This window comes from Schistosoma haematobium, chromosome ZW (assembly GCF_000699445.3).
Source record: "Schistosoma haematobium chromosome ZW, whole genome shotgun sequence".
Taxonomy (NCBI): Eukaryota; Metazoa; Platyhelminthes; class Trematoda; order Strigeidida; family Schistosomatidae; genus Schistosoma; species Schistosoma haematobium.
Genome location: NC_067195.1, coordinates 35926301 through 35952000, shown reverse-complemented (window position 1 = coordinate 35952000; position 25700 = coordinate 35926301). Strand labels below are relative to the sequence as shown.

The following is a 25700-nucleotide window of genomic DNA, read 5'->3' as shown; positions in this document are numbered from 1 at the left end:
TATTGTTAACATACCTAGGCTCCTGCATCGAGGTTTTGGTGATCCCCTGCTACTAGACACGGAAGCCTGTTAAGTGAAAGCTTCTTCCATTCCGTCCACAACCGTTTGAACCATTTGAACTTATTTTTTGTGAGTAGCTTTGTGTGTCCTTATTATTTCCAAATACTTCCGCAGACTTTCGCTTCATTACATCATTTTGCGGCGATAGAGTTAAAGTTGACTTACATTAAGTGGTTAAAATAAATTATCGAATATATTGAAGGAAAATGGATTGGATGTTGAATACAGTACTTTGATGTCCTTGACTTCACTATGTACCAGGAAAACACCGCGTACCACAAATACTTGAATATGTGTTGATGAAACAAATCTCTGGAATAGATGGACAGAAATGTTTTACGCCGATCATCTGCTTACAATTTGTCGAAATCAGTCAATGAAGAGGGAAACAGCGAACTTTCAAATAAAATCTCCGAAAGTTTTTTGAGAAAACAGATAAATTCACCTGATAAGCGTTACATAAGAAATTCAGCTATGCGTAACACAAATGGAGTTTTTGCTAAATGTACAAATTGTCAGATATCCAAATGTAACGATGATTGTTTGGATGAGATTCTTATCCTCAGAAAAGTAAGAGAAAACTTTAATAACTATGAGTCTTGATAAAATACTTTTATTGAAACAACCAAAATGTATCATACAATTTAGTTCCCCATATTTTCAAAGTCTTTACACATGTAAAAAGTCGCACAGCAAATGTGAAAATATTTTATTTTGGACGAAGCTAAACTAATTTACTTGATCACCTTAAGCTATTTTCTATCCTACTTTCAACTGAGTTCAGTTAACTAAAATCGTCAGCTCACAGTAAGATTTCCGAAGCACAAAACAAAGTTATCCCCATGCTTTAAATAATATTCAGCACTGAAAATTCGTCGGCTTAGCAGATAAATAAAGCTTCTTAATTACAAGAATCGTAAAACCAGTAGCCGAAAAATCCTTATCACCTGATTTACGTTCAGAAACTGAAAACATCTGTCAGATGTGAGTCACATAAATCAATTTAAATTGTCTTCCTGATCGTTTCTTCAGATTACTCAGAATTTGAGGGACAATTAACAGGATCACTTAGTCTCTTGACATGTTTAATTTTTAATTTACATAGAAGAGAGTTCATTATATTATTGATGGTGATGATAGTAAATTCTATGTTATGCTTCTTGTTCTACTTATGGTGCGCGTGCTGAATGTATTTTTTTCTGATTTTTATAGTCATATCTTTCACCTGGAATAGGTTTATCCTTTTTTGGTGGAGGAATGAGAAGACGAAGTTAGTCCAAAATGTGTGATGAATTTGCGCTATGTTGTGTCAACATTCCTTATTCCTTGTACATTTTGTTAATTTTTCTAATTCATTTACAACCAAGCGAAATGCATCCAGTGAGACATAACAGTAGAAAAATTTGTTCAGCCTGAAGTTCTCTTTGCGGAGATTTCGATCTCAAAATGAAATCTCAAACACATAATTATTTTCTAAATGGTTATAATAACAATAATAGTGATGGTGGACATTTTCCTAAACATGTTGACAGTGAGATAAAATAAATAACGGAATAAAATTGTCATTTTCATTAAGGGAACTTATAATAATTTTGTTATTGAGAGTTTGATTATTCATCATGAGGATAGATAAAGAGTTATAACTTGAAAAGAGATACTCAGCGTTATGAGATAAGATGTTTAAATTGAAATGAACTGTAATCAGGAAGATCATACAAACAAAAACAAACTATTCGGGGGGCTTAAAGGTTCATAAAGAAGGAAATAGAAGGAAAGCAAGTGGCTGTGAATGAAGGAAAGAAAGACCTACGAGAGATTAGAACAATGGTCAGTGCAGAGGCTATAAAACCTTATTTTGTGCACATTATTCTGATTTTTCTAAATGAATAAAAATGCTTCGGCAGTGTTCAAAAGACAGAGGACAACCTCTTTTGAAAACTTTCTACTCAACTTGTAGATGTCTTTGAGCTTTGAGTCATTTTTGATCGAATGACACGTGTTTCAAGGTGTTTGATTATAGCACTTCTGGTTGAGCCATTTTTGTCTTTCTTTAGTCCAGCGGGGTTATGTTCTTTAATTCTTATGGGTAAAATATGCATCACAAAACCTGTATACCTTGCTCCACATAAACATTTAAATTATTATATGGGCATGGGATGAGTTAAACTAAAGGGTTTTTCTTTTAAATCTTTAGTGAACATGGTCAGCTGGAGAACATTAGTGTTAAAATTTATCGAACAAGCTAGCTATTTTAAAGAAGACATTAATATTGGCTAAGTTTCTCATAAAAACTTTGTATAATTTTAAGCTAATAGCGTTTTATTGAAGGATATAAGTGTTTGTAGAGTAAGGTAAGTAGAAGACAAACGTCAAATACTATTTGGATGGTAAAATAGTCTCATTATTGACAAAATGTAGAATTAAAAATTACAGATAGGTCATTCAAGGTGAAATTAGGGCCTGGAATATCTTTATGTTGACTGAAGTTGTCATACCACATTTGCAAGAGCAGACGGGGTCTCTGAATATGTACCAAAATAGCTACAGAAGTGAGTAAAATCAAATGGCGTGTTGAGACAAGATGACAAATATTACCTTTCTTATTTGATAAGTACATAGAACAGCTAATAATATTGATCTTAAATCAGCCTCTTATTTTGTACAAAAGTTATTTAGTGTGTACACTAGTGGCATACAAAAATTTCAACTTTCTTCATGCATTTGAAAACAGTTTCTTGTTACCTTAAACGTTCCTTGTTATCAGGCAAGTATTATTCAGCATGGTATCCTCACATTTTTTCCTTATTATTCTTGTTTCCACTTACCTTCTAGTCGTCTAGTTGATCTCTTATTTTTAGATCGGAATGTTGTTAAGATGTATATGTATAATCAGATTGTTCAAAAGGTATTGGACTAATATATCGTATAGTTCGAATGACTTTCATCTTATTATTACAGTATCCGAGCGATTACAACTATTTAAAAGGCTGAATAGTGGATTAATCGAAATAACTTAGCAGTAACGATTTTGAGGAAAACCGAACATTAAGAATATTGCTGGGAAGGACAAACCGGAGAGGGATTTGCGAAAGAATAAAGGAACTCGAATTCTGGTGGAAGACAATAAACAGTGAGTGTATCCACGTTAGTGACCGATTCTGAGTCATATCACCCAACGCCTTCAATCTCCGGTCTCAGTTGTCGCGCGGACCCCAACAGAACTGACTATAATTTATGGCCACGCTGAAGTGACCTTGAGAGTGTCCACCTAATAACCAGGACCAAATGACGGTTATAAACTGACATGAGGAAATAGAATTATGATTTGCATTTGGTCGTTAAGGTTAGGAAATAGATTCAGAGTTTTGCTCACGAACTGATATCAGCTATAATGCCAAAACTCTATTTCGCCAACTGGATGCATGAATTTCGCGCCAAAATCCGAAACCTGTTGTCTTATCACTAATTGGTTCGTCCATAAATTATAGTCTTGCCAATGCTATTTAGTTATCTGGAAAGTTAAATAGAAAGATCATGTTGTTGGTTGATGGATGAATATGAATTTTGGTAATGAACTTTTTCAGTTTTACTGGAGAGAATATTTTTGCCAAAATGTATATTCATCAACTATTCAAAAAAATAGTTGTTTTTGTCCCCAACACCGAAGGCCATGGGTTCGAGCTCCGCATGCGGGGTCATCGATGCACACAACTGGGGAGTCCCATACCAGAACGAAACATCCATCCAGTGCTTCCAGGTTTTCCATAGTGGTTTAGCTTTCATCGACGCATGAATTCAACTATCAAAATTTATAAATCATCTGAAGAACCATAAATTTTCTTGTTAACTTGAATTTTTGAACTGCGTTGTATTCTACTCTGATTACTGAAAGGAAATCATTTGAATAAATTACTGAACTTGGCATCTTACAATCACCATTAGTTTATAGTGGTCCACCATTTATTTTTATTGTCGTTGGTTAAACAGAATCACACTAAAACATCTAGTAATATTTTTTTGAATAAGGTGTCAATTTATTAACATTTTAGGAGAAAACTTTGTTTTTCATTACAGAAAGTAGCCTTACTTACTAAACAAAATAAAGATCTAAACGCACAATGCCGTATTTTAAAAGAAAATCTGGTTAAAACAGAGAATGAACTTACAATTCTGGTCAATCCTATTGAAGTAAAGAAATGTTATACCTTAAAATTTCGATGTCATTAGAGCTCAAAAATAAACCAGAATGCAGGCTGCTACGAACAGAAATCACTTAAAAATATTCGTTTGCTTCATCAAAAGTTTTTCAACCTGCAGACCCAACTTCAAGATAAAGATTCTCAGTACAAGTAAGATGACACTATGCAAACATGAAGTGAATCTTGTTTAATTTTGAATGTTCGTAATTTTCTAACTCAAGTGGGTGCCAAAACTATGAAAGGGAGGAGTTACATTTCGAAATATACTTAATGCCCGTTCAATTCATTCAGATATGGAAAAGTGATGTGCCTGAAAATGGCCACAACTAACTCCTTTTAAGAGTGATGAAAAATAAGGAACATGGGATACTTGTTTTTTCCTAGTTTAAAATTTCACAACGACAGAAAGTTCCAGCATTACCTACTGGTCATTTTGTTGGGCGATTTACCCTTTCGAGGTTCAGTGGTTGATGCTTCCACACTTGAGGATTTGATCTGCTGATGTTTAGGACGGTATAATAAATAAACTGTCCGATGTAACTTCGGCTTCTGTGTATCTTTGGCTAATATAGTCTGTATTGGCTAAATTAATAAATATTACTCGCAGAGTAAAATAAGTAGTATGCTGAAAAAAGACGTTTAATTTTAGAAACGTAACTTAATTAATTTAGCTTAGAATTTATAACAGCCTTTAACAGTCATATTTACTGACATTGATTCAAATTCTAAAACTCGTAAACGAAATAGATAATGACTGATAACCGAAGACGTATTTTAGTCCATGAAGTTGACATAATCTTCCACCTCAAATTAATTGACATAATCAACTGGAATTTGGGAACACTAAAAAATTGGTTTGTATGACTGATCTTGTTTTAGTGAAATATGTCTACAAAAGCTACTAAGTGATGTGCATATAAGAGGCTTGAATATTTCCATTCTATGAAAGAGTAATTATATCTGTATTAGTAGTTGGTAATAGAACTAGAGCATAAGTTTCGTGTTATTTGATGGTTGTCATTTAGGTTTACTTGCATCACAATATTCACGCAAGATAATACAAGTATTGTTTTTATCAGTAATTACTTCAAGATATTAATTGCTAGTAAGTTATAAGTCGGATTCATTTGTAACTTTATGCAACTTATTTTTATAAAGCGCTTGTTATAAGTGATAAGTCTTTCCAATTGAATGCTATATTCGGTTCCCAAACTTTTCTAGTAACCCTCAAGCTAGAACTACACAGAGACTTGAACACGAGAGAAAGGGCGCAAAATATGTAAGAAACACTTTACTCCGAAGGTTCATTTATGTACAGAAAATGTAGGGTTTTTATAGTATTTTAGATGTCCTTGGATTTTCCCGAAAATTCTAGAATGCTACTAAACATAGTAGCAGTGTGTTAATCATCCAATCACAAACTCGAAATGTAACTTTCCAACTTCTAGATATTTCCGGCAAAACTTCTAGTGAACGCTGATTGGATAAGATGCCTCTCAGTGTTTTCAGAGCCTTTCTTGGCTTTTTTTCGAGGGGTTTTCTGGATCTCCCCAACAATAAGTAAGACGTTTAACACAAAATGGGATGCTTATTAATTATGGTAACTTTGTTGAAACAATGAGCCACGAAGAGACTTAGCCATTGGACGTAAGATGATGAGTAATTTCATTAATGTATGAGATCAAAACTCGCTAAGCTTATCTGTTAACTGTAATTACGTTATGATCAGAGTTTTAAAATGGTTGGTTAAGATTAACTTCCAAGTTGTTAATTAGAATTCTTTTTACTGACATTTATGGACTTAGTTATTATTCATGCTCTAATCCTCACTTTAATTTTTTAAAGCCGCTTAATAACAGACATGAAATTTACTCGGGTTGAAGAGTTGCGAGTACAGTTGGAGACTGCATTTGCAGAAATTAAGCGACTAAAAGAACAAAATCATATATTATCCGATCAGTGTTCAGAGAAAAAAAGACAATCGATTATTAAACCGAAAAGGAGTTTTTCCAGTGAAAACAATCAATCTAATTTTCAAATTAAAACACTGGGCAGAGTGATTAAAGATTTAGATCAGCAGAAACAGGAGTTGATAGCGAAGAACCATTGTTTAGTAAACAAAATTCAAAAGCTGTACAGGCATTTGTCATCGAACGATGTAAAAGAGGATATCAGTAAGTCTTTTCAGTGAGTTCGGAATTTCATTTTTGATGTCAGTTGATTTCAGGGGGCCATAGAAACACTGAAAAAATTATTTTTGGCTGTTAAAAAGCAAGTATCTGTAAGCTCCGAGAAGCTACTATAGTTATTTAAACCTGAAAAATTAAGCACAGAAGTTAAAGGCTACCATTCTTAGTGGCAGCTATTGGCAGGTATGAGACCTGGACTCAAGATTAATATTAATAATGCTTAGTGTATTGATGCTCCTAGTTACATGGTTTAGTGAAAACACCTAAGACTTATTCCGAGTACCAGTAGTAAAGCAATTAATATAGATTGCTTAATTCTCTTGATATTTACCTTTTATATCCTTGCTGACTGAGATAAACTTTTATCCGTAATTATCTGGATCCTATTTTATGGGTTGTTTCGTTAACCAACAATGATAAGCATGTAAAGCAAAGTTCATATTTACTGCACGAATGTAAATTTTAAAAGGCCCTAAATTTTCGGAAAGACTAACTACATTTTTATTTTCCAACAACTAGAAATTACTCTACGACTTTAGACAATCAGTGAAAACCATTAAGCACTGGACAGCTGTTTCGCTCTATTATGGAAATCATCAGTGCTCATCTGTGGCCCCGCTTTTAACCCAGGACCTTCAATCTCTCGTGTGAGCGCCTAACCTCTAAACAGTTGGGCAATTATGCCATGATTTACATGCCTGACTTCAATCAGTTTGTGACATTGAGTAGCCATCTTTCATTGTCAACGGTGAACAATTGTCTAACATCTAACATGGTCAGTCTCCACTGGCCAGTTGTTCAGTGGTTCTTGGTTTTCACTGGTTGTCTAGTTAGGATCAGTAAAGGGCGAGACCTATGGAAACTCAACCTTCACTAAAATTATTACCAATAAATAGAGGTTAAATGGAAATTCGTAAAATGAGTTTCTTAAAAACAAGAATAGCCTATATAACCTGTTACAACTATAATGTAATAAGAAAACGAAGATTATCATAACTGTGTGATATACTAGCACAATACATTTCGAACAATCCGATCACCCATATATTTGTTGGGAACATTTATATATAAAAATAAAAGGTCAACTAGACTAGAAACACCTAATTGAAGCAGGTCATAAGATTGATCTTAACTCAGCTTTTGTGGTGTTGTATAAAACTGTAATAGGTTTATTGAAGCCTTAGCCATACGAAAATTCAAACCCCCTCCGTGTATTCAAAAACAGTTTGTTCTCACCTTAAACTTACCCTGGTAATATCAGCTTATTATCCAGAGTGATGAGGTTTCAAAATGTTATCACATCATTTATTATCCTTGTCTCTTCTCGCCCTCCATTTCTAGTCTAGTTGACATTTTGAGACTAGATGGTGGTTGGAGGTAGTCGACAGGAAACCCTGGACCCAGGTTTCGTGCTACTTGGCACTCGTCAGCAAGGTATATCTGTAATCTTGGGGGAACTGGTGCTCCCTGGCGGATTCAATCCCGTGTCACCCAGCTTCACTTGACACACATGACACTGATCACCACCCAGTGATCAATCAATTGTGACTAGTTGACCTTTTATTTTTATATATAAATGATCTTAACAACTGTATGGGTGATCAGATTGTTCGGAATGTATTGCGCTAATATATCACATAGTTCTGATAATCTTCATCTTCTTATTATTGCACTATAGAAATTTATCAAAGGGACTAATTGCTTTAAACTATAATGTAACCAATTTCACTACATATTAGTTTCACTACAATATATATATCCACAGAATAGCTATGGAAGTCATTTCTAAGTCTTGAATGTTGATCAAGATACACCAGTCAAGGAATCCTATATGATCATTAGGTTTAAGGACACAACATCGTGATGTGCTTAGTTTAGGCATTGAACATAATATGTTGAAATCAGACAAATGATCTATCAATGGATCTCAAATAAGTGCAGACTATCTGGCATGTCCACTTAATGATCAGATGAATTTATTGAAAGATATGATCAGTAATATTTGATTTTTGATTTTCTTTAAATTCCTTCTTTTAGCTCCTTATCGTGCTTGTCAGGATGATGAGTGTAATGTGCAGGTGTGTCAGGCTTTTACTAACCTTAATTTTTTATTGAAAGACTGGAAAGTTTAGAACGTCCTCAGAGGATCTTTTGGTGGCCACGATTGTTGAAAGTACTGGTAAGCTTATTTTCCTTGAATCTTTTTAGTTTTCTTTGTAATAGTTTGATTGTTAGCTTAAGGAGTTTCCTTAACACCTGTTTATAAAATAAAGTTTAGGAACCACACTATGTGAGGATCCTGAAATTGTTTAAAACTTTGGAGAGATTGTGAATGATAGCTTCTTAGTTAGTATAGTGTCAAGTTGCATTATTCTGAGGTTAAATGGCATGCATTAATTAGAGTAACTTTCGAGAATCTAACGAAGTGTAGTTATAGAATGCACTAATTTTTGAAATCAAAATTTTAGAGATGTTCTCGTAGTTTTTAAATGTGTATTTGACTGTTTATATTTAACAAAGTGCATGTTTTTGATAGAATATAGTACTTTAGGGATACTCTTCAATATCCACTAACTGTGGATGAGATTTAACAAGTCTAAAATTTTTCGTTGATAAATCATAAGTTTGGAATGAGCAGTGGTTTTTATATCGGATTGGCATTACGGTTAAGGACAAAATACTTTTATCTACCATGCTGACGCAATAGGAAAAACGTTTTAGAGATTGTCAGTATTGCCTAAAGATTTGTGGATAGTTTATTTGTTGAAAGCTTCGTCGTTATTGATTTCCATCTATCGGATACTTAGAGAATAAACTGGGATCATTTAAATGACATTAGTTCCACATAGTTTAGAAGAGGGATAGTTCGATTGTCTGTTAGATAAATAATGTTCGTTGTTTAACAGGTCGACATATGATGAAACTGATCACAAACCATTGTAACCATCTTAGTAACACACAGGCTTCACTTCTACTTGTTAACCACTTTCCCTCCTAGTTGTACACTTTGGTATAAATAAAACGGAGATAAATGAAAGGTCCATGTAATGGATATTAGGATTCATCGTATGTATTTCCGTGTTTTAGTGAAAATTGCAGTTGAAGATAAGCACAAAGGCAGGATTAGACATTATTAAACCCCCAATAATTTCTTTCACTTTATGATCTATTGTAAACAATAATATAATTCAGTATATGTAGACAGAGAATGAAATTGAAACCAGAGATCATTTCAAAATAAACAAGTGAGACCTTTTTGTTTTAAGTAGTTCGATTCACGTAACTTCTCTAGTATGAAGGAGTCATTACCATCTCTTTATAAAATTGTACTGAGTATTGATGCTCTAGATGGTTGTAGAATAGTAGTGAAGAAAATTCTCTATTTCTGACTAATATTTCAAGTCTATCATTATTAAATTTAATCTACAAGCTTTTAGTGGATTAATTTTAAAGTCTCAGCTTTAGGTATGGTAAAAAAATCGTAATAAGGTGAACAAACGTATTTTGGGCTATTTTAAACTGTCCAATTATTTATTATTTTAGTATCTCACAATGTTACTAATCATGCTCCAAAAGTATCAACAATTGTTCAAAGAGATGAGAACATGGTAAGTGAATTAGGGTCGGCTAAGGCACAAATTGCTAATTTACAACATTTAAACAAAACATTATCAGAATCATGTGAAAAAATGAAGAAAGATTATGAAATAATGGAGTGAGTTGTCCACTATTTTATATTTTGTGTGTATAAGAACTGATGTTAGATAGTTTAAGGAAATTAATGAAAAGCCACTGATCTAAATTTAGTGCTAGTTAGGATTTATCATTATGGCGCAAACACATCGCTTGAGGTTTGAACTAATATTTTAAGGTAACATTATTTATGATTTATTTGATCTTAAAATGACTGCCTATAGGATCGAGATATTTATGATAATCGGTCACTGAATAGTAACCAATATTATACTGTTTATCCTAAATGATTATTGAATTATAATCATTGATATGTAAGAACTACAATAATTCTATTTTGTGAAACCGCTATAAAAAGCTAATCATGCAAAATGGTTAAAATCCTATATAATGGGTCATTACGGCTCACTGCTAAAGAGATTGAGAATATAAATGAACATGATTTTCAATAGCTGCTTTATTTTACTATTTATGTTTAGTAAATGAAAAATAATCTTCTGTTGAAGCAATTAGTCTCTTTTATAAATTTCGATAGAACAATGAGAAGACGGAGTTGATCTGAAAAACGTGATGTATTTGCGCTATACATTTAGATCAATCTGGTCACTCAGATACTTGTTAATTATTGTAAATAAAGTAGTTTACTAATTAAAAGGAAAAAAATCATAATCGGAACGTTTTATTTGATGACTTAAATAAAATTCTACAGTTTTTCATAAGATCAGAATACTTTTATACTAAACTCTCAGCTCATCAATTGATAACTTCCTATTTAATCAAATTAATCTCTTTGTAAGTTTACACTCTGCATAACAGATGGTAGTGGTGTATACAATAGATTCGTCTAATTTATCATATAACAACACAGTTAATATGTTGTGTCAAGTTGAGGATGTGTGCCGCTTAAAAAGACGTTGGTTACAGACTTTATAAACTGATATCTTAAAACTGTGTGAACTAAATAAGTAAATTGAACCAAAAATTTGATGTATCAGATGTAGTAAATTAAGTTACGATATAACAACCTGTTCAAAAATGTTAAACAGATTACAGATAAATTAAATGTATGATTTTTAGTACAACTTATAGACAGAAATTAATCTTATCTACTCTTTAACTGTAAGTAGCTTTTTAATTGGTAGATATTTGACAAGGAGCCTAATAAGAATCATGCTGTAATCTTTCTTAAATCTAATCAGAAAGAAAATAATAGAACAGGAAGCTGAAATTCAAAAATATCAAAGAAAAGCCGTGCGGGAAAATGAGTGTCAAACAGAAATGTATGATTATTTCCGGTTTTTGAAATGATTCAAAATGTTTGAATTTTACATTTTACCTTAATTTATAGGAGAAGCTTATACATGACTCCTTGATTTTAGATTAAGAGAGTTTGAAGCTACTTACTAATTCTTTTCAGTAGTCAAGTTGTGTAAATAAATATCAGATACTTCAATTTACTACTACACTGAAAGTGCTTGATAGAAGATCTCTGTTATATCAACATAGTTGATTAATGCCACTGGTTAGATTAAATCTTCATTTACTTAACTAAAGCCTTCTAACGATATTAAAACATCACAATCAAAAAGCTGGGTGATCTATTGAATTATTAGGCATACTATCACAGCGTTCAGGCACTGTTTTTAGACATACTACATATATTGGTATGTGCATTATTGTGTATATGTTGTTATGACGTGGTATATGGTAAGTGTGTAGCACTGAAAAGAAAATATGCTATATTTCAGTGAATTATGACATTCGAAATAATCGTTAACTGAACCGGAATAATACTAAGTGTAGATGAAAAACTATAGTAACTTTGAGTATTAAACTGAATTCATTTGAGTTTTCTAGTTTTTGATATTCTCTTTTGTCAAAACGTATAATTTAACCTTTTTATGTGAGAATACAGTTAGTATTCTAGTATGTTTTGGAAAAACATCCACTAGTTTGATTGAAATGTATTATGTACGTTAAAGAGAAAATTGTATTTGTAAAAATCTCGACGACTGAACTTAAAATAAATCTAACAGTTTGCTCGGCATTTTGGTTTAAGCTTTTTCAAAGAAAGTAATCAACCATTAAAATTATCAAATGTAAGTAGATCGTTCAGAGTTTAACTGTATACTGAAGAAATCTTCAAATCATGATAACAATACTGATTGTGAGATTTGTTTTAGTGAGTATGAGTAATTTGGTGTAAAAAAGTGGAGAAATTGAGGTAACATAACAGGTATATATAGATTTGATATGAGGTACTCAATAACCACATACCACCTCTGGTTAGGATTTCTGATGAAACTACACAATTTGATAGATGTTATTAACCAAACATGTAACAGCGTGCATAAAATGAGGATAAATAAACAAAATAATGTGAGTTGGGGTTGTGTTAAAGAAGATAGTTGTTCATGGTATATATATACAAATAAATTGATGAGAACAAACGAAAGCATTTCTTTGTTGTCTGCCTAATATGAAATGAATTAAAAGGATAAACATGAAATTCAGATTTACCTATCAATTACTAGTTGCCATGACACTGCTAATTGTATATCTTTTGAGTTTACCGATATGTATAGGGCTTTAACTGTCAATCTCTCTTTGTAGAAAACAAAACACTTTTGTAGGATTCTTGGGTCACGTGAGTCAGTTGTATATGTAGACTCTATTAAATGCAGTGATATAGCCAATTTTTTTCCAGCTTTTGGAGTTTTTTATGAACTATATTGTACATCATTAATTGCAACATTTATGAAGAAGTAAGGGTGGTTATAATAAACACGAAGAACTTTTATGAGTTTTGGTTAAAAGTGTTCATTATCGCAACACATGGATACTTTGTTTACCATTCATCAGTCGATGGAGCTTCAAATACTCACTAGCTAATTTCCTAAATTTTAGACAAACATTCTTATTCTTTTATACGCCATTTTCGTTTAGTTAGGTTTTTTTGACTTGGAGGCTCTAACCGGTTCTTTGCGATTTTAGACTAACGTGTTAGTAAGTCAGTCAGTGAGGATTTTTACTAAAAGCAACTAAAATAGGTTTCATCACCTTGAGTTGACATCTTTCACTCAGTGAGTGGTAAAAACAACCTATTTAGGTGATATTAGATGTCTTTCTGGATGTCATTTTTCTCTCTATTATTTTTTCTTTTATGGAAGAAAAATAAGGAATGAGAATACAAATGATGAAAAGTTAGAAAATAGTGGAGTGGTTGTTAAAATGAAAATCTCAGAAAAGGATATTGTAAAACAAGTAAAGAACGTTTTATCTACGAAAGACCTTCATTATGAAGATGATGAGAATGCTTTTAATCACAGAAATGAAGAGAACCAGTCTGAAATGAAACGCATTCAAGAACGATATAGGTTCAATGGTCAAAGCAACTTTGATAACCCACTTCTTGTAAGTATCAGCTGTCCCAATTCGTATTAAAAAATTCCAATCTTGGTATATTTCTATAGTTAGTTAGGCGTTCAAATACATACTGTACAAATATGTAGAAACGTTATACTTGGTGTTCTAAAGCATAAAGTGCTACAGAGTCTGGGGTGTAAATTTTGAAAAAAAGCATCTGAAAAAAAGAAATACACTTTTGTGGAATGATAGCAAAAATGACACAATCATTTCAGGTTAACGTTTAACCAATGAGTTTTGATTTTGATTTTACATGAATTGTATGACACAAATATCTTAAGGAGTCTATGGGTTTTTGCTCTTCAATAACTTCGCGGTTAATATCGATTAACGAAAAAATCCTAATTTAAGCGTAATCACACATTACATTTTTACAGCTATAGAGATATACTAGGTTTTTAGAGTCAAATAATCTAAATGGAATAAATTCAGTTGCAAAGATGTACTTCAGACTCTTGGAAGTTTATTGGTGAAATTGACGTTTTTACTGGATATTTGTTTTCTTATTAAGAATCTCAAGCGTCGGACAAATAGAGATTGTTTTCACCATAGAACAATACTTGTTGGACAATCATTTCATATCCTTACGAAATAATTAAGCTTAACGATCAAATCTTAATTGGTTTCAGGGAATGTGACCTACAAATTAACTTTCTTTCAATCACCTAGGACATTTGATCATATTTAGTTTGTATATAAGCACGCCATTTTTTATACAAGAAACCTATTAATCTAGCCTGTGGTCTTGTCTTTGGTTTCTAATCATTTAGAGATTTGATTTGATAATACTGTCTAGTGAGCAACTACCATTCGAAAACATATCATTGAGTTCATGTATCGATCAGCACTTTACTCATGACTTTCGACATTCGGAAATGTTGTTACATTAAATTCTTAAAGACCTCCTCCATAATACAGAGTTTCACAGTTATTTCACAGTAAATGTTTACAGTTATTTTTGTCATGGAATCTGGAAGATTCTAGCCTCTTAAAGATTAGCAACCTTAAGTCCCTTGAGCATGTTGATTTAAGTGAAGTATTATGCCATCAATTTGGTAACAAAGTGCATTTAATAGACGATTGGTTGTTAATTTCCTTTCAATTTGCAAGGTTAAGGCTCATATTAATGAGGAAAATAGTTTTAAAAACATTGTACAGTGCATCGGTTAACTTCAAATATAAAGTAAACAAAATTCATACATATATTCGTCAATATTAGGACGAATAGTTTGATAAAAGTTGGACACCGAATATGGAGAAGTCATTATAGGTGAAAATTATATTTTAAATAATTTCAGCGATTGGAATTTAAAATAATTCCAACGTTTCGTCAAGTAAATTTGTCTGGACTTCTTCAACTTGCACTTTTATTTCTTCTTCATATCAAAACAAATTTAACACCTAATATCAACTATTAATAATTCAATCTTACACATACACACTCATAATTCATTCAGTCAGCTATCTTCACACTGTAAACTTTTCACATGATTCACATTTAACTAACTCATGTTATTCTATTTACTAAAGTCAGCATCCAAATACTATCAGATTAACAAAGTATAGATTTAATTGTTGAAATGCTATATATTTCTTTGATGATTTTGATTTCGATTATTACCCTGAAGAAGTCAAGACAAGTTTGCTGGACGAAACGTTGGAATTAGTTAAATTTCAATCGCTGATATTATTTCAAATATAATTTTCACATATAAACAAAATTCACTTTATCCAAGCTTTGAAATCATCCTTAACGAAAAATGGGTGATATAAATTCATGTGATTTTACTCAATTGGCCAAAATCGTAGTATTTTTGTGATTTGAAGTTATAGGAACGATATTGAACAGTTCCATTGACGAATGTTATTTTCGCTAAATTGTTACTTGAATATCTTAAAGTTATGATGAGTGTGGATACGAAAGGATCAAAAAGGATTACTCTTCAGATGGAATATTAAGTGTCGAAGTTCACTGTCAACTCAAAATGTTCAAAGTGAACTCCATGGTTTGTAGTCTCAACATATGAATATATTTGCCAGTTAAATCCATTGAAATTGAATCACCATAGATTGTGCTCGACATAAACGCTTTCAGCCTAGTAACGTATTTGTAAATTTATAATTGCTTATTTACAACATATGTTCATATTGTATTTTTAGACAAAACAACAGACCAATGATATTGAGAATAGAGTTCGATTGCAAAAGAATCAAAAGGCAAATGATGATGTAATAGACTTTTTATGATTTTACCTGAATTCTCATTATCCTCTCAGGACTTTCGTCCATTTTTATTTGCTCTGTGATAATGAAGTTCCTTTTTTTTAAAAAGCAAAACAAAACTTGCTCAAAAATCCTAATAGTAATCTTGTAGAGAGTTCAATAACATGACATAATAATTACAAATGATCTTTAATACTCTATTTTAGTCTTGTTATAACGCTCGGTTTTACTTCGTCTAACGTTATAATGGTTGGGTTTACACGTTTACACGTATGGGACGTTAATTTATCTTAGACGAATATCTACACTAGATTCCCTCCTAGTGTCTATTCTACAGGACTTCAACACTACTCAGATCAAGAACACGTGATTATCCTGACCACAACGTAAATATATTTCCACACCAAAAACCGGCACAATTCCACAACAATGAACAGTCAGTAATGAGTGAGTCATAGTAATAACAATAAGGGAATATATAACTCATCTGACACTTGTCAGACTATCTACATATCTGACTAAACAGACAGCCAATCATTCTCGCCCACACATCAAATCTTCATTGAATACTTTGTTAGTTTTCTCTGAAAATAAAAAAATTGGAGTGTATGAAATCTGTTTATAAATGAAATAAGTGTCCGTAGAAATGCCACTTAATGTATTCTCAACTCATAAAGATTCTTTTCACTTAGGTAACATAACAGTACTTCACGATATAAGTGGTAATGTTTGCTTGAATAAGCATCTTATGTTAAGCATTAGAAAGAAACTTGCTAACTTTAATTAACAGTTTAAGAATATTGATAATGAATTGATCTTTAATTACCTGACAAATGATTAGTGGGACGTTTGTTTTTAGTTTCTGACACAGACGCTACATTTAAATTGTTCTTTATACAACATAGAATGTATCACGAAACATTATACTTTCTATTAATTACATTACAGAATGAATTTCAAGTTGTATACGTTAATGTCACTACTACTTATAATAATTAAAACACAATATTTGCAGACACTTTCTAACAGCTGAACAGTGAGGAAGATGTAGTGAAATATATTAATTGGATGTTTGTTTTTTTCAAAAGTCTCGAACAGCATTAAACCTCTATGTTAATGACTAGTGAATATTCAGGATTGTTGAGAAAATCTGCTGAATAAACATACGAATTTACCAAGTTGATATTTTAATAGCACTTAATATCGAAAATTATCACGTACTTCTACTCTTAACATGCTTTTCAGCAGTTAAATTGGTAGGTTGCATGCATAAATAAGCCTGATGTTACCTACTGTGCTATTTTATAACATTTTTAAAATCTGGATTTGTTCAACCTTCTTATATCGTTTTCTACTTCTGAAAGACTAGGCCAAATTAGAACAATAAAAGGGTGGAAATCTATTTTTAAATTTATTTTGATACCTATACGGTAATAATTAATCCTAACTTCACATTTCATTGAAGACTACCTAATAAAACTTTCATTAAATCTAAATATCTTAATTGATAAATAATGTCAATAGTTGCGATTCTGAGTCAATTGAAGCTAGACCACTGTGGTAAACCTGGAAGCACTGCGCGGCCGTTTCTTCCCACTGTCGGACTAATCAGCAGTGCCCAGCCACGATGCCGCCTCGCGAGACTCGAACTTAAGCCCCATTAGTCTCGCGCGCGAGCGCTTAACCACTAGGCCACTGAGCCGACATCCAACGGTGTTAATGTATAACTTCAACCAATCCACGAAATTAAGCAACACGACCATCATTGTCATCAATGAGTTACTATCTGACAACAGACCCGCAATAAGACGAAACGGCCGTCCAGTGCTTCCAGGTTTTCCATGGTGGTCTAGCTTCAATTGACTCATGATCTCAACTATTGAAATTACTATAATATCCACAAAATCCCCTTCTGATATTAATAGATAATTGTTTAATAAGTGAAATGAAGTAATTTGCTATTGGATAATTTTTGTTGATGTTTTAACGATATTGCTTATTTTCGTCAGTGGATCACAACAAAATTATAAGTGATAGTCTTTAGAAATTCCTGATTCTTTATTTCGTCTTCTATTTTTAAAAAAAACGTGAGTGAATGAAATCAAGTAGATGTGCCTCGTCACTATAGAAAACAATTACATATGTTACTTTTGCGTGACGAAAATAAATTTCTCATCCTTATGTTCAATCTAATCAAAATACATTCAGTTCAATTTGCCGACTAATCACTTAACAGATAGGAGAATTAAATGAGAAATTGAAATTTGTGAAAATAAAAAAAATACTGTTCAACAGAAGCATTAAAACGTAACTGTCGCATTGATACAACTATGTACACGTAGATAGGAGTTAAAGAGAAATTTCTCTTTATTATTATTACTAAAAAAGAAGTGAATTTTCACAAAAGTGAAACTAATTAAAACAAGAGAACAGCCAATAAATATTGTTTTTTCAAGGACAAAGTATTTCCTTAATACTTTCTTATAAAATGCAATTATTCATGTATTTTACTTACTAACTACATAGGCTATTTAAGATATTTAAGTAACCAAATGTCCTTACATTTAAATCGCCGAACAAAAATAACTGAAGTCCTTATGTTAAGGAAAATGTAATTAGTAATATATTTGGATTTGCTGGTTATTCAACTGGCGAAATTAAAAGTCTAAGCACAGCATTTGAACAGAGAGTATACCTTTTAAAATGTACATATTGGTATTTGGTTACAGTCTATCTCAATCAGCGCCTTATGACGCACATCATGATTGAGATCCAATTAAAACCACTAAATATTTAAATAGTACATTGCTATGAGATCAACGTTGGTTCCATTTCTATTTGATATGTTTTATGTATTTATCATCAGTATTTACTTAAAGTCAATGACTAATCAATTAGCTAAAGGAAAGAGATCATATATAACAAGTTTTGATTTGAGAAAATGAGTGTTTCTTTCTTAAAAGTTTTCATCTTGATCAAATTAATCAGTGTAATGACTTCATAAAATCACTTTTGATAACCGAATTGTGAGATGTATTTCAAAGTGATTGACATATCGTTTACTTCATTTATCAAATGAGCAGAACATTTAAGAAACTCGTCAACAAACTGGAATATTCACTATTATTTAATAGAGTTTTAGATCTCTAAAAGTAGAGGATTGTATGATGTATAAAGAATTACTTATTGTCAATCGTAATCTATTGAAAATAGAAGGTTTTTGTTTAAGTGATTTACTCAAATGTTTTTCATAAGCTGTTTGCCACTTTGCCTTAAATTCTTGATTATACAATAAGTACTGATAACAATAGATTTGTTATGGGTATTGGTTGATTTTGGTAGTTATTCAATGAAGTACAAGCAATAAGTTTCGCAACATTAACTGAATGATGTTATACAAGCATTGAAAATTTACCAGTAACACTCATATATGAAGAGAATACTTTTGCGTGTTTGAACACTTTGAATGAGAACGACTTGTGGAAACGTAAGGTCTACTGTAATACGTGTTAACTTTTTCACCAATTTTCGTGGTGATCTTATAATATTTATTGGATTTTCAAATTTAATAGTTGATTATTTACTGTGAATATATTTCAGATTTTGCAACATTTATTGTTTTTCGGGTTGTCAATCTAAGCTCACTGTTGATTTTTCACAACTAACCATTTTATTATCACTATTGAATGTTTAATTTCACCATTTGATCAGTTACAAACTTCCATTTAAGTTATTTGTTACTGTATTTTACCTTTCATTATTTGACTGAGCTGTGACTATCTATTTCCGTTCTACGTAGTAACGGTAATAGTTGTTTGAAATCTTGATGGACGAATAATAATCAATACCCATTAGTTTGAATTATAATCAGTGTATTATTGTTTCTTAGTAATAAGGGTAAATGTCTAACACGATGTTTTGATTAAAATGATGCATTCACAATACACTGTAATGAAGTGGTTTTTAGACAGTAGGAAGTAAGAGATAATTGGTAGGAAACCCAAAAGAAAAACCGAAAAACTGTACAACTTTTAAAATTAAGGACATGTTAAGAATGCAAGTTATTGACTAGGTTAACTCTAACAACCTGTTCGTCACAGAGTATATTTGCTAGGTAAGGTATTATAGAAATTTTATACTTTTGCTTGCGTGCATGGATTTTAATGTAATTACGTCTCGTTCTAGTAGAAGATATACAAGGAGAAAGATAAGAGTGAAGGGGATGGCTAGTATCTGATAAAATAACACCTGCCAGGAGTTTGCATGATTTTAAATGTCTATCCACAACCATATTATTTATGACCTCGAAAGATTCACCACACATCTTGCCAACTGCCTTCAGCACTCTCCGCAATACAGGAAAGTCTTTCCTCAAAAGCCCGGGAAAGAATAATGGAGAACAGTAAAGAATGATAGGTAATATGCAAGAGTTGACAAATTGTAAGAGTAAATGACGAGTAATCCCAAGAGCATGCAATCTCTTTATGTAGTAGGTCAGACGGAAAACCTTCTTTGATAACAATAAAACGTGGGAAGACCAAGACAGATCAGAGGAAAAGGTGACACCAAGATAATTGACCTTCGACACTGTGTTTATCAAAGAGTCTCCGATGGTACAAGCATTATGGGATCTCAAAATGGTGTTTAGATTCCGTTCATGTTTCATGCTAAAGTTAACAGCTTGACATTTAGACGGATTAAGTATGACACCATGACCAACAGACCAACAATCAATACGAGACAAAAACTCATTCATTTCTATGGGATGTAAAGTGGAAGAGATAGGCATACATACAGTGAGATCATCCGCATATTTCACAAAAGTGTTTTCTGTGGAAGATGGCAGATCGTGCAGAAACAAAGAGAAAAGAAGAGGTGAAAGAACAGCTCCTTGTGGTACAGTTCATGAGGCAGCAGAGACTCTGAACACTTTCCTCTAAACACAGTGTACTGTTCCCTTCCACAGAGGTAGGAACATAGCCAGTTGGTTATCCAGCTGTCAGTGTTGACGCTGATTAACTTGTTAATTAAATGTCTTGGTATAGAATCAAAAGCTGAAGTATAGTTCAGAAAAGCACATCGAACATACTTCTGACCCTTTTCTAAGTTGAACACTATATTGTGATGCAGAACAGTAACAGCATATAAAGTGCTTCTTTTGCGTCTGTAAGCAAACTGATATGGATCAATATGCTCTTTTATCCCAGGCTGAAGTGGAAGTATTAATAATTTTTCCATTGTTTTGAGGAAGGGTGAAGTTATTGCAATAGGTCTAAATTTTACATTCTTATCACCAGATGCTTTCTTGGGTACAGGAATTATCTTCATCTTTCTCCACATTTTCGGTATGAGATTAGATGAGAAGGATCTGTTAAAGATAGCTGTGAACGGATAACATAGGACGTCAGCACACTTTTTAAAAAGGATGTTTGGGATACTATCAGGTCCCAAACATCGAAATGAATTAAGCGACTGGAGACATCTTCGTACATCAGTCTCAGTGAAAGTAGGAACACAGCTATTATTTAAACCCGTGGATAGAGGGAGCATCACATCAGATGACTGACGTACAAAAGACTTATTTAAGTCACGAACATTCAGCTGGTTATCGCTTCTAAACTGTCTGTCACCTGTAAGTTCTTTAAAGAGTTTCCACATACTCGGAGAGTTTTTGCAAGACAAGAGTTTTTGAGTAAACATACAGTTGAGACGTCTAATCTCTAGGTTTATCAGACCATTTAGCTTACGAACTTCATTAGAGTTCTTCTCCTTGTACATTCTTTCTTTCATTCTCCGTAGTCGTTTTAGTTGTGTAGATGTAAGCCTATCAAAACTTACAAAAATGGTTTCAGTGGGACAACAAATATCAGAACAGAATTTAAGGTAACAAGTGATAACATCAGTAGTGTTTTCTAGTGAGTCATCTGTAAATAATTCTCAGTTAGTCGTATGAAACATGTTTCTCAGATTTCGGATATTTTCTTCTGAGTAATTCCTATATTTGACTTTCTTGGTTTGATGTAAGAGTGTACTCTTCCCGTACTTTCCATATACTTTATGTAGAACACGAATTATACAGTGATCCGAGCTAGACAATGGGGCACGTTTACGAGTCGCATATATACCCACATCATTAATGAAAACGAAGTCTAAATGAGCATCCAAACGAGTAGGAAAATCTACTACGTTTTGGTGACCTAGTGACGTAAGGAAGCTACAGTCACATGAATTGAAATCACCACATACAACTGCAAGTGAATCACTGAAGGCAGTAACAGCGAACTCAGTGATTTCATCAGCGAAAATGAATAGCGCAGATGATGTGCAGTCTGGAGTCACGTAGATATTGGTAACATAAACGTACTTGTATTAATTCAGATGTTTTGGACGACATCTTAGAGTTAGACAGTCGATAAAATCATTTGAAAACTTAAAACACACAAACGAAGATCGGCACCAGTTTATGTTTACAAACGTAGCTACATCGCCACCACACCTCTTTTTATTGTTTGATCGATCCTGACGACAAATAATGAAATCACGTAGGCAGTCATCCTGTAAATCATTTAACCAAGATTCTTGAATTGTGATGACACCAATTACGATACATATTTTGACTTAGTAGGAATTGCAGATAGTCGACTGTGTTGATTAGTGATCGACAGTTAGAATTTAGCAGCTCGGGAATCGACATACGATTAATAATCATTCTCTTTAACGCATATTGCCAACCACCACGATGTCTTTTATAGTACTTTTTTGTAATCTGTGGAGCAAAAGGCCGTAAACGTTTCATAAAAGCGCCTGAATAGGTTATGCGATTAATGGACATAATTATAAGTTTAAACAAACAAAAAAACCAGATAACTTGTTGAAATAATCAGATGGCAGAAACAGGTTGCCCAGATATTCAAGCAGGCCGCCCAGTTAAATGTTAACAGTTCAGGAATCGATATCTGAAGAATGTATATTCTTTTCGATTCATACTGCCAGCAACCACGATGTCTCTGATTAAGCTCTTTTGTATATATATATATCAAGTCAGTAATAAGGAATTCAAAGGCAAGATATATCACATCGTTAGAAACAAGAATGAACAGAAAAGCTGTTCAGTTTAATTTTGCGACACTCCGACTGAGGACCATACACATGACTTTATAATCAGTCAATGAAAATGACGAATGATTGGATGCTATTGAGTTCGGAGAATTTGTAGTTCATGTATTTCAGTATTCAATCTAATTCATTAATGATTGCGAAGTCTACAAAATATGTGTTTAATTAAATGTCTGAAAATCAAACACAGCCTTTAGAAAACGTTGGAATACTTTCCATTTTCTAAACTCACTATGATAACTATTAAAATAATATACACATAAACAACTCTAGTAGTTTCATCCAAGAATAAATTTAAGAAAAGTTCGGTAAGTTAATGTGTAAAAGAAGATCTTTAGGTTTCGCAGGTGATGTGTACTTGACGAAATAAATCTTTTTATGCCTGTTTTTCTACCTCCAAAGAATAAAATCAGGTATTTCAGGAAACTAAAGACGGTTGTATACATTATTTAACCCAAGTATTAATTATTTACTTAAGCTTTTGGCTAAAAAACCTACAAGTGAGTTACACTATCACGAATAAAAGTCTAGTATGCTTCATAAATATAATTTGTAGCTATATAATGCTTGGAATTACATATGGGAATTCCAAGTTATTCATCGATGACATAAGACCTAAGAACTACTTTCTGAATTATGTATTTGTTGACACACAAGTTATCGGTTACAATCACCGGATATGTGACTTATGGTTTGTAAAGTAAAGAATGAATTTAAAATCAAAGTTCCCGATGTAAAATATATTAGTCATTCAACCGTTTTATCTAAGCCAAGAAGAGAGTTTCTGTATTGAGTTCTAGTAGATAACAGTTTCTTTAAAATATTAGTGAATAAAACTACCCACCAGTTAAAGTTGAATATGATAAATAATGAGCAGTTGAGTACTTGGATTTATTTATTCTTTTTAGGTAGAACATTTCACACCTAAAAGTGTCTACTAATAACTAAGTACTACACTTATCTGTGTCCACTCAAATAATCTATGGAAATGTAAATGGATAAATACTTAGAAAGCTGATGACCTGGAAAAACTTTTCAAGCTCTATATTCTCTTAGTATATATTTTATCATGGTTAAGTTGTTTTAACAATATTGATGTCTTTTTTTTCTAGTTAAGTGTGTTCATCAGAATACTGAAAGTGTTTTGTAGTATGCGATTATCTGATTTCGTAAGATTTCACTTTTTATTGCTGACTGGAACTAATTTTATACAGTTTGAAAAATTACTGCTTTCTAGTTAATAATTACTACACAAATGAGTCTTTATTAATACCACGTCACTCTACTGTCAAGTTCATTAAACGTTCTTTTCAGTGTTTTCTTAGTAATCTTGTCTGACTTTAACTTGATAAACAAATTTCTTACAAACAAATATGAAAATATTTAAATGACTTTCATTACTTTGAATTCTTAGCATGGAGTTATTGGATTTTAACTATTGCTGCCAAAGAAAAACATCTGAAGTACAGAATAAGTCAAAATCAAAAAAATAATCACGTAAATAGCCCAAAACATATCTCTCCTTACCAACCATTAATAAGCCTAGACACGGTATGTCAGTAAGAAGCTATTGTATTCTGAAATTATTTTCAGAAATACGTTATATAATTTATTAGGATTTACTGTGACTAACATATCATGTTTTGAATTTAATCGAGTATGAATTCGATTAGTGGAAAATAGCACAATCACTTAAGTGATTACATTACTTCATACATCATAATTAAACGGCTCAATAACTAATCTAATAAAAAACTAACAAAAACCACGTTTTGCAACTTTTGTTAGTAAATAAGCAGAAGAAACAAATAGCTTAATAAGAGAAGATTCGGAAATTAAGCATATTTTGTGTTTTGAACATTTCACTCAATTAACATTAGAGAACACTGAACAGTAGTTAAGTTTTATTCTGATTAATTTATCGGACCAAAGACTTTCGGATATGAAGTTTAGTGAACTTAGCAGTAAAGTGAATCACAGTTACATAGCAAGTAAGATGCGAATTAGTGTAAACAAGAGTACTATTCATCATATAATAACCAAACTGTCTTTCTTTACATAATATTTAAGCGAATGTACATTCATGATTGGATCGGGATTTCGATCCAGCATAATAACCAATTTTTAAAAAAAGAATACCTCTGGGAGTATAAGCTGTTCTTGCCTATATCTTTTTTCATCATTTCCCGAAAGTTCCCTCGGTGAAAGATAAGAATTACAACACTTAGGTCGAAACTTCATTATGTATCATGAATACCGAACGTGATGGTCCAAGATACTGAAACCTTATAAGTGAATGGCTGGTGATAAACTAACAGGCAGCTTTTGAAGGAATTCATTTATGTGGTCATGTTTGTTCCATCTAGTGTATTGAAGTTCCAAAAAATCTCAAAATGTCTGTTTCAGAAAATCAAAATATAATTCGGTCCCTTTGTCTAAACACACTATTCCGCCATATTCGCTTTAAAGATATTTACTTTCTATTTATATTTTCTATCAGTGTAGGTTACTGGGTCCTGCAGTATCTTATTTCGGTAAAGTAATTCTTTGTAAATATAAGATACTTATTTTTGATTTCTACTTATTATTTTTATTTCCCCACCAAATGATATCGAGTGTTCAAGAGAAAAAGTATACTTAGTTATTGTCAATCTTTTTTAGCGTTTATATCAACTTCCTTTTTTAGTTTATACTAATTAATGGACAGAAAAAGCGAATGTCATAAGAGATTTGCCAATTCCCAACTTATCATATGTGTCAAATGTTTACGGTTATACAGATGAAGAGTTTATAT

At 32.3% G+C, this 25700-nt stretch overlaps 1 protein-coding gene across 1 annotated transcript; it reads left to right on the top strand.

Annotated features, from left to right (window-relative positions):
• The first annotated feature begins 303 nt into the window (after window positions 1–303).
• Window positions 304–15990, top strand: MS3_00003418 (uncharacterized protein). The gene is made up of 10 exons (XM_051211211.1): window positions 304–630; window positions 4135–4248; window positions 4288–4409; window positions 6105–6433; window positions 8486–8526; window positions 8567–8627; window positions 9992–10163; window positions 11341–11421; window positions 13312–13555; window positions 15728–15990. The coding sequence occupies exons 1-10, from the start codon at window positions 382–384 to the stop codon at window positions 15812–15814; spliced, it is 1500 nt and encodes a 499-aa protein (XP_051071249.1). The 5' UTR covers window positions 304–381; the 3' UTR covers window positions 15815–15990.
• Window positions 15991–25700: the final 9710 nt, after the last annotated feature.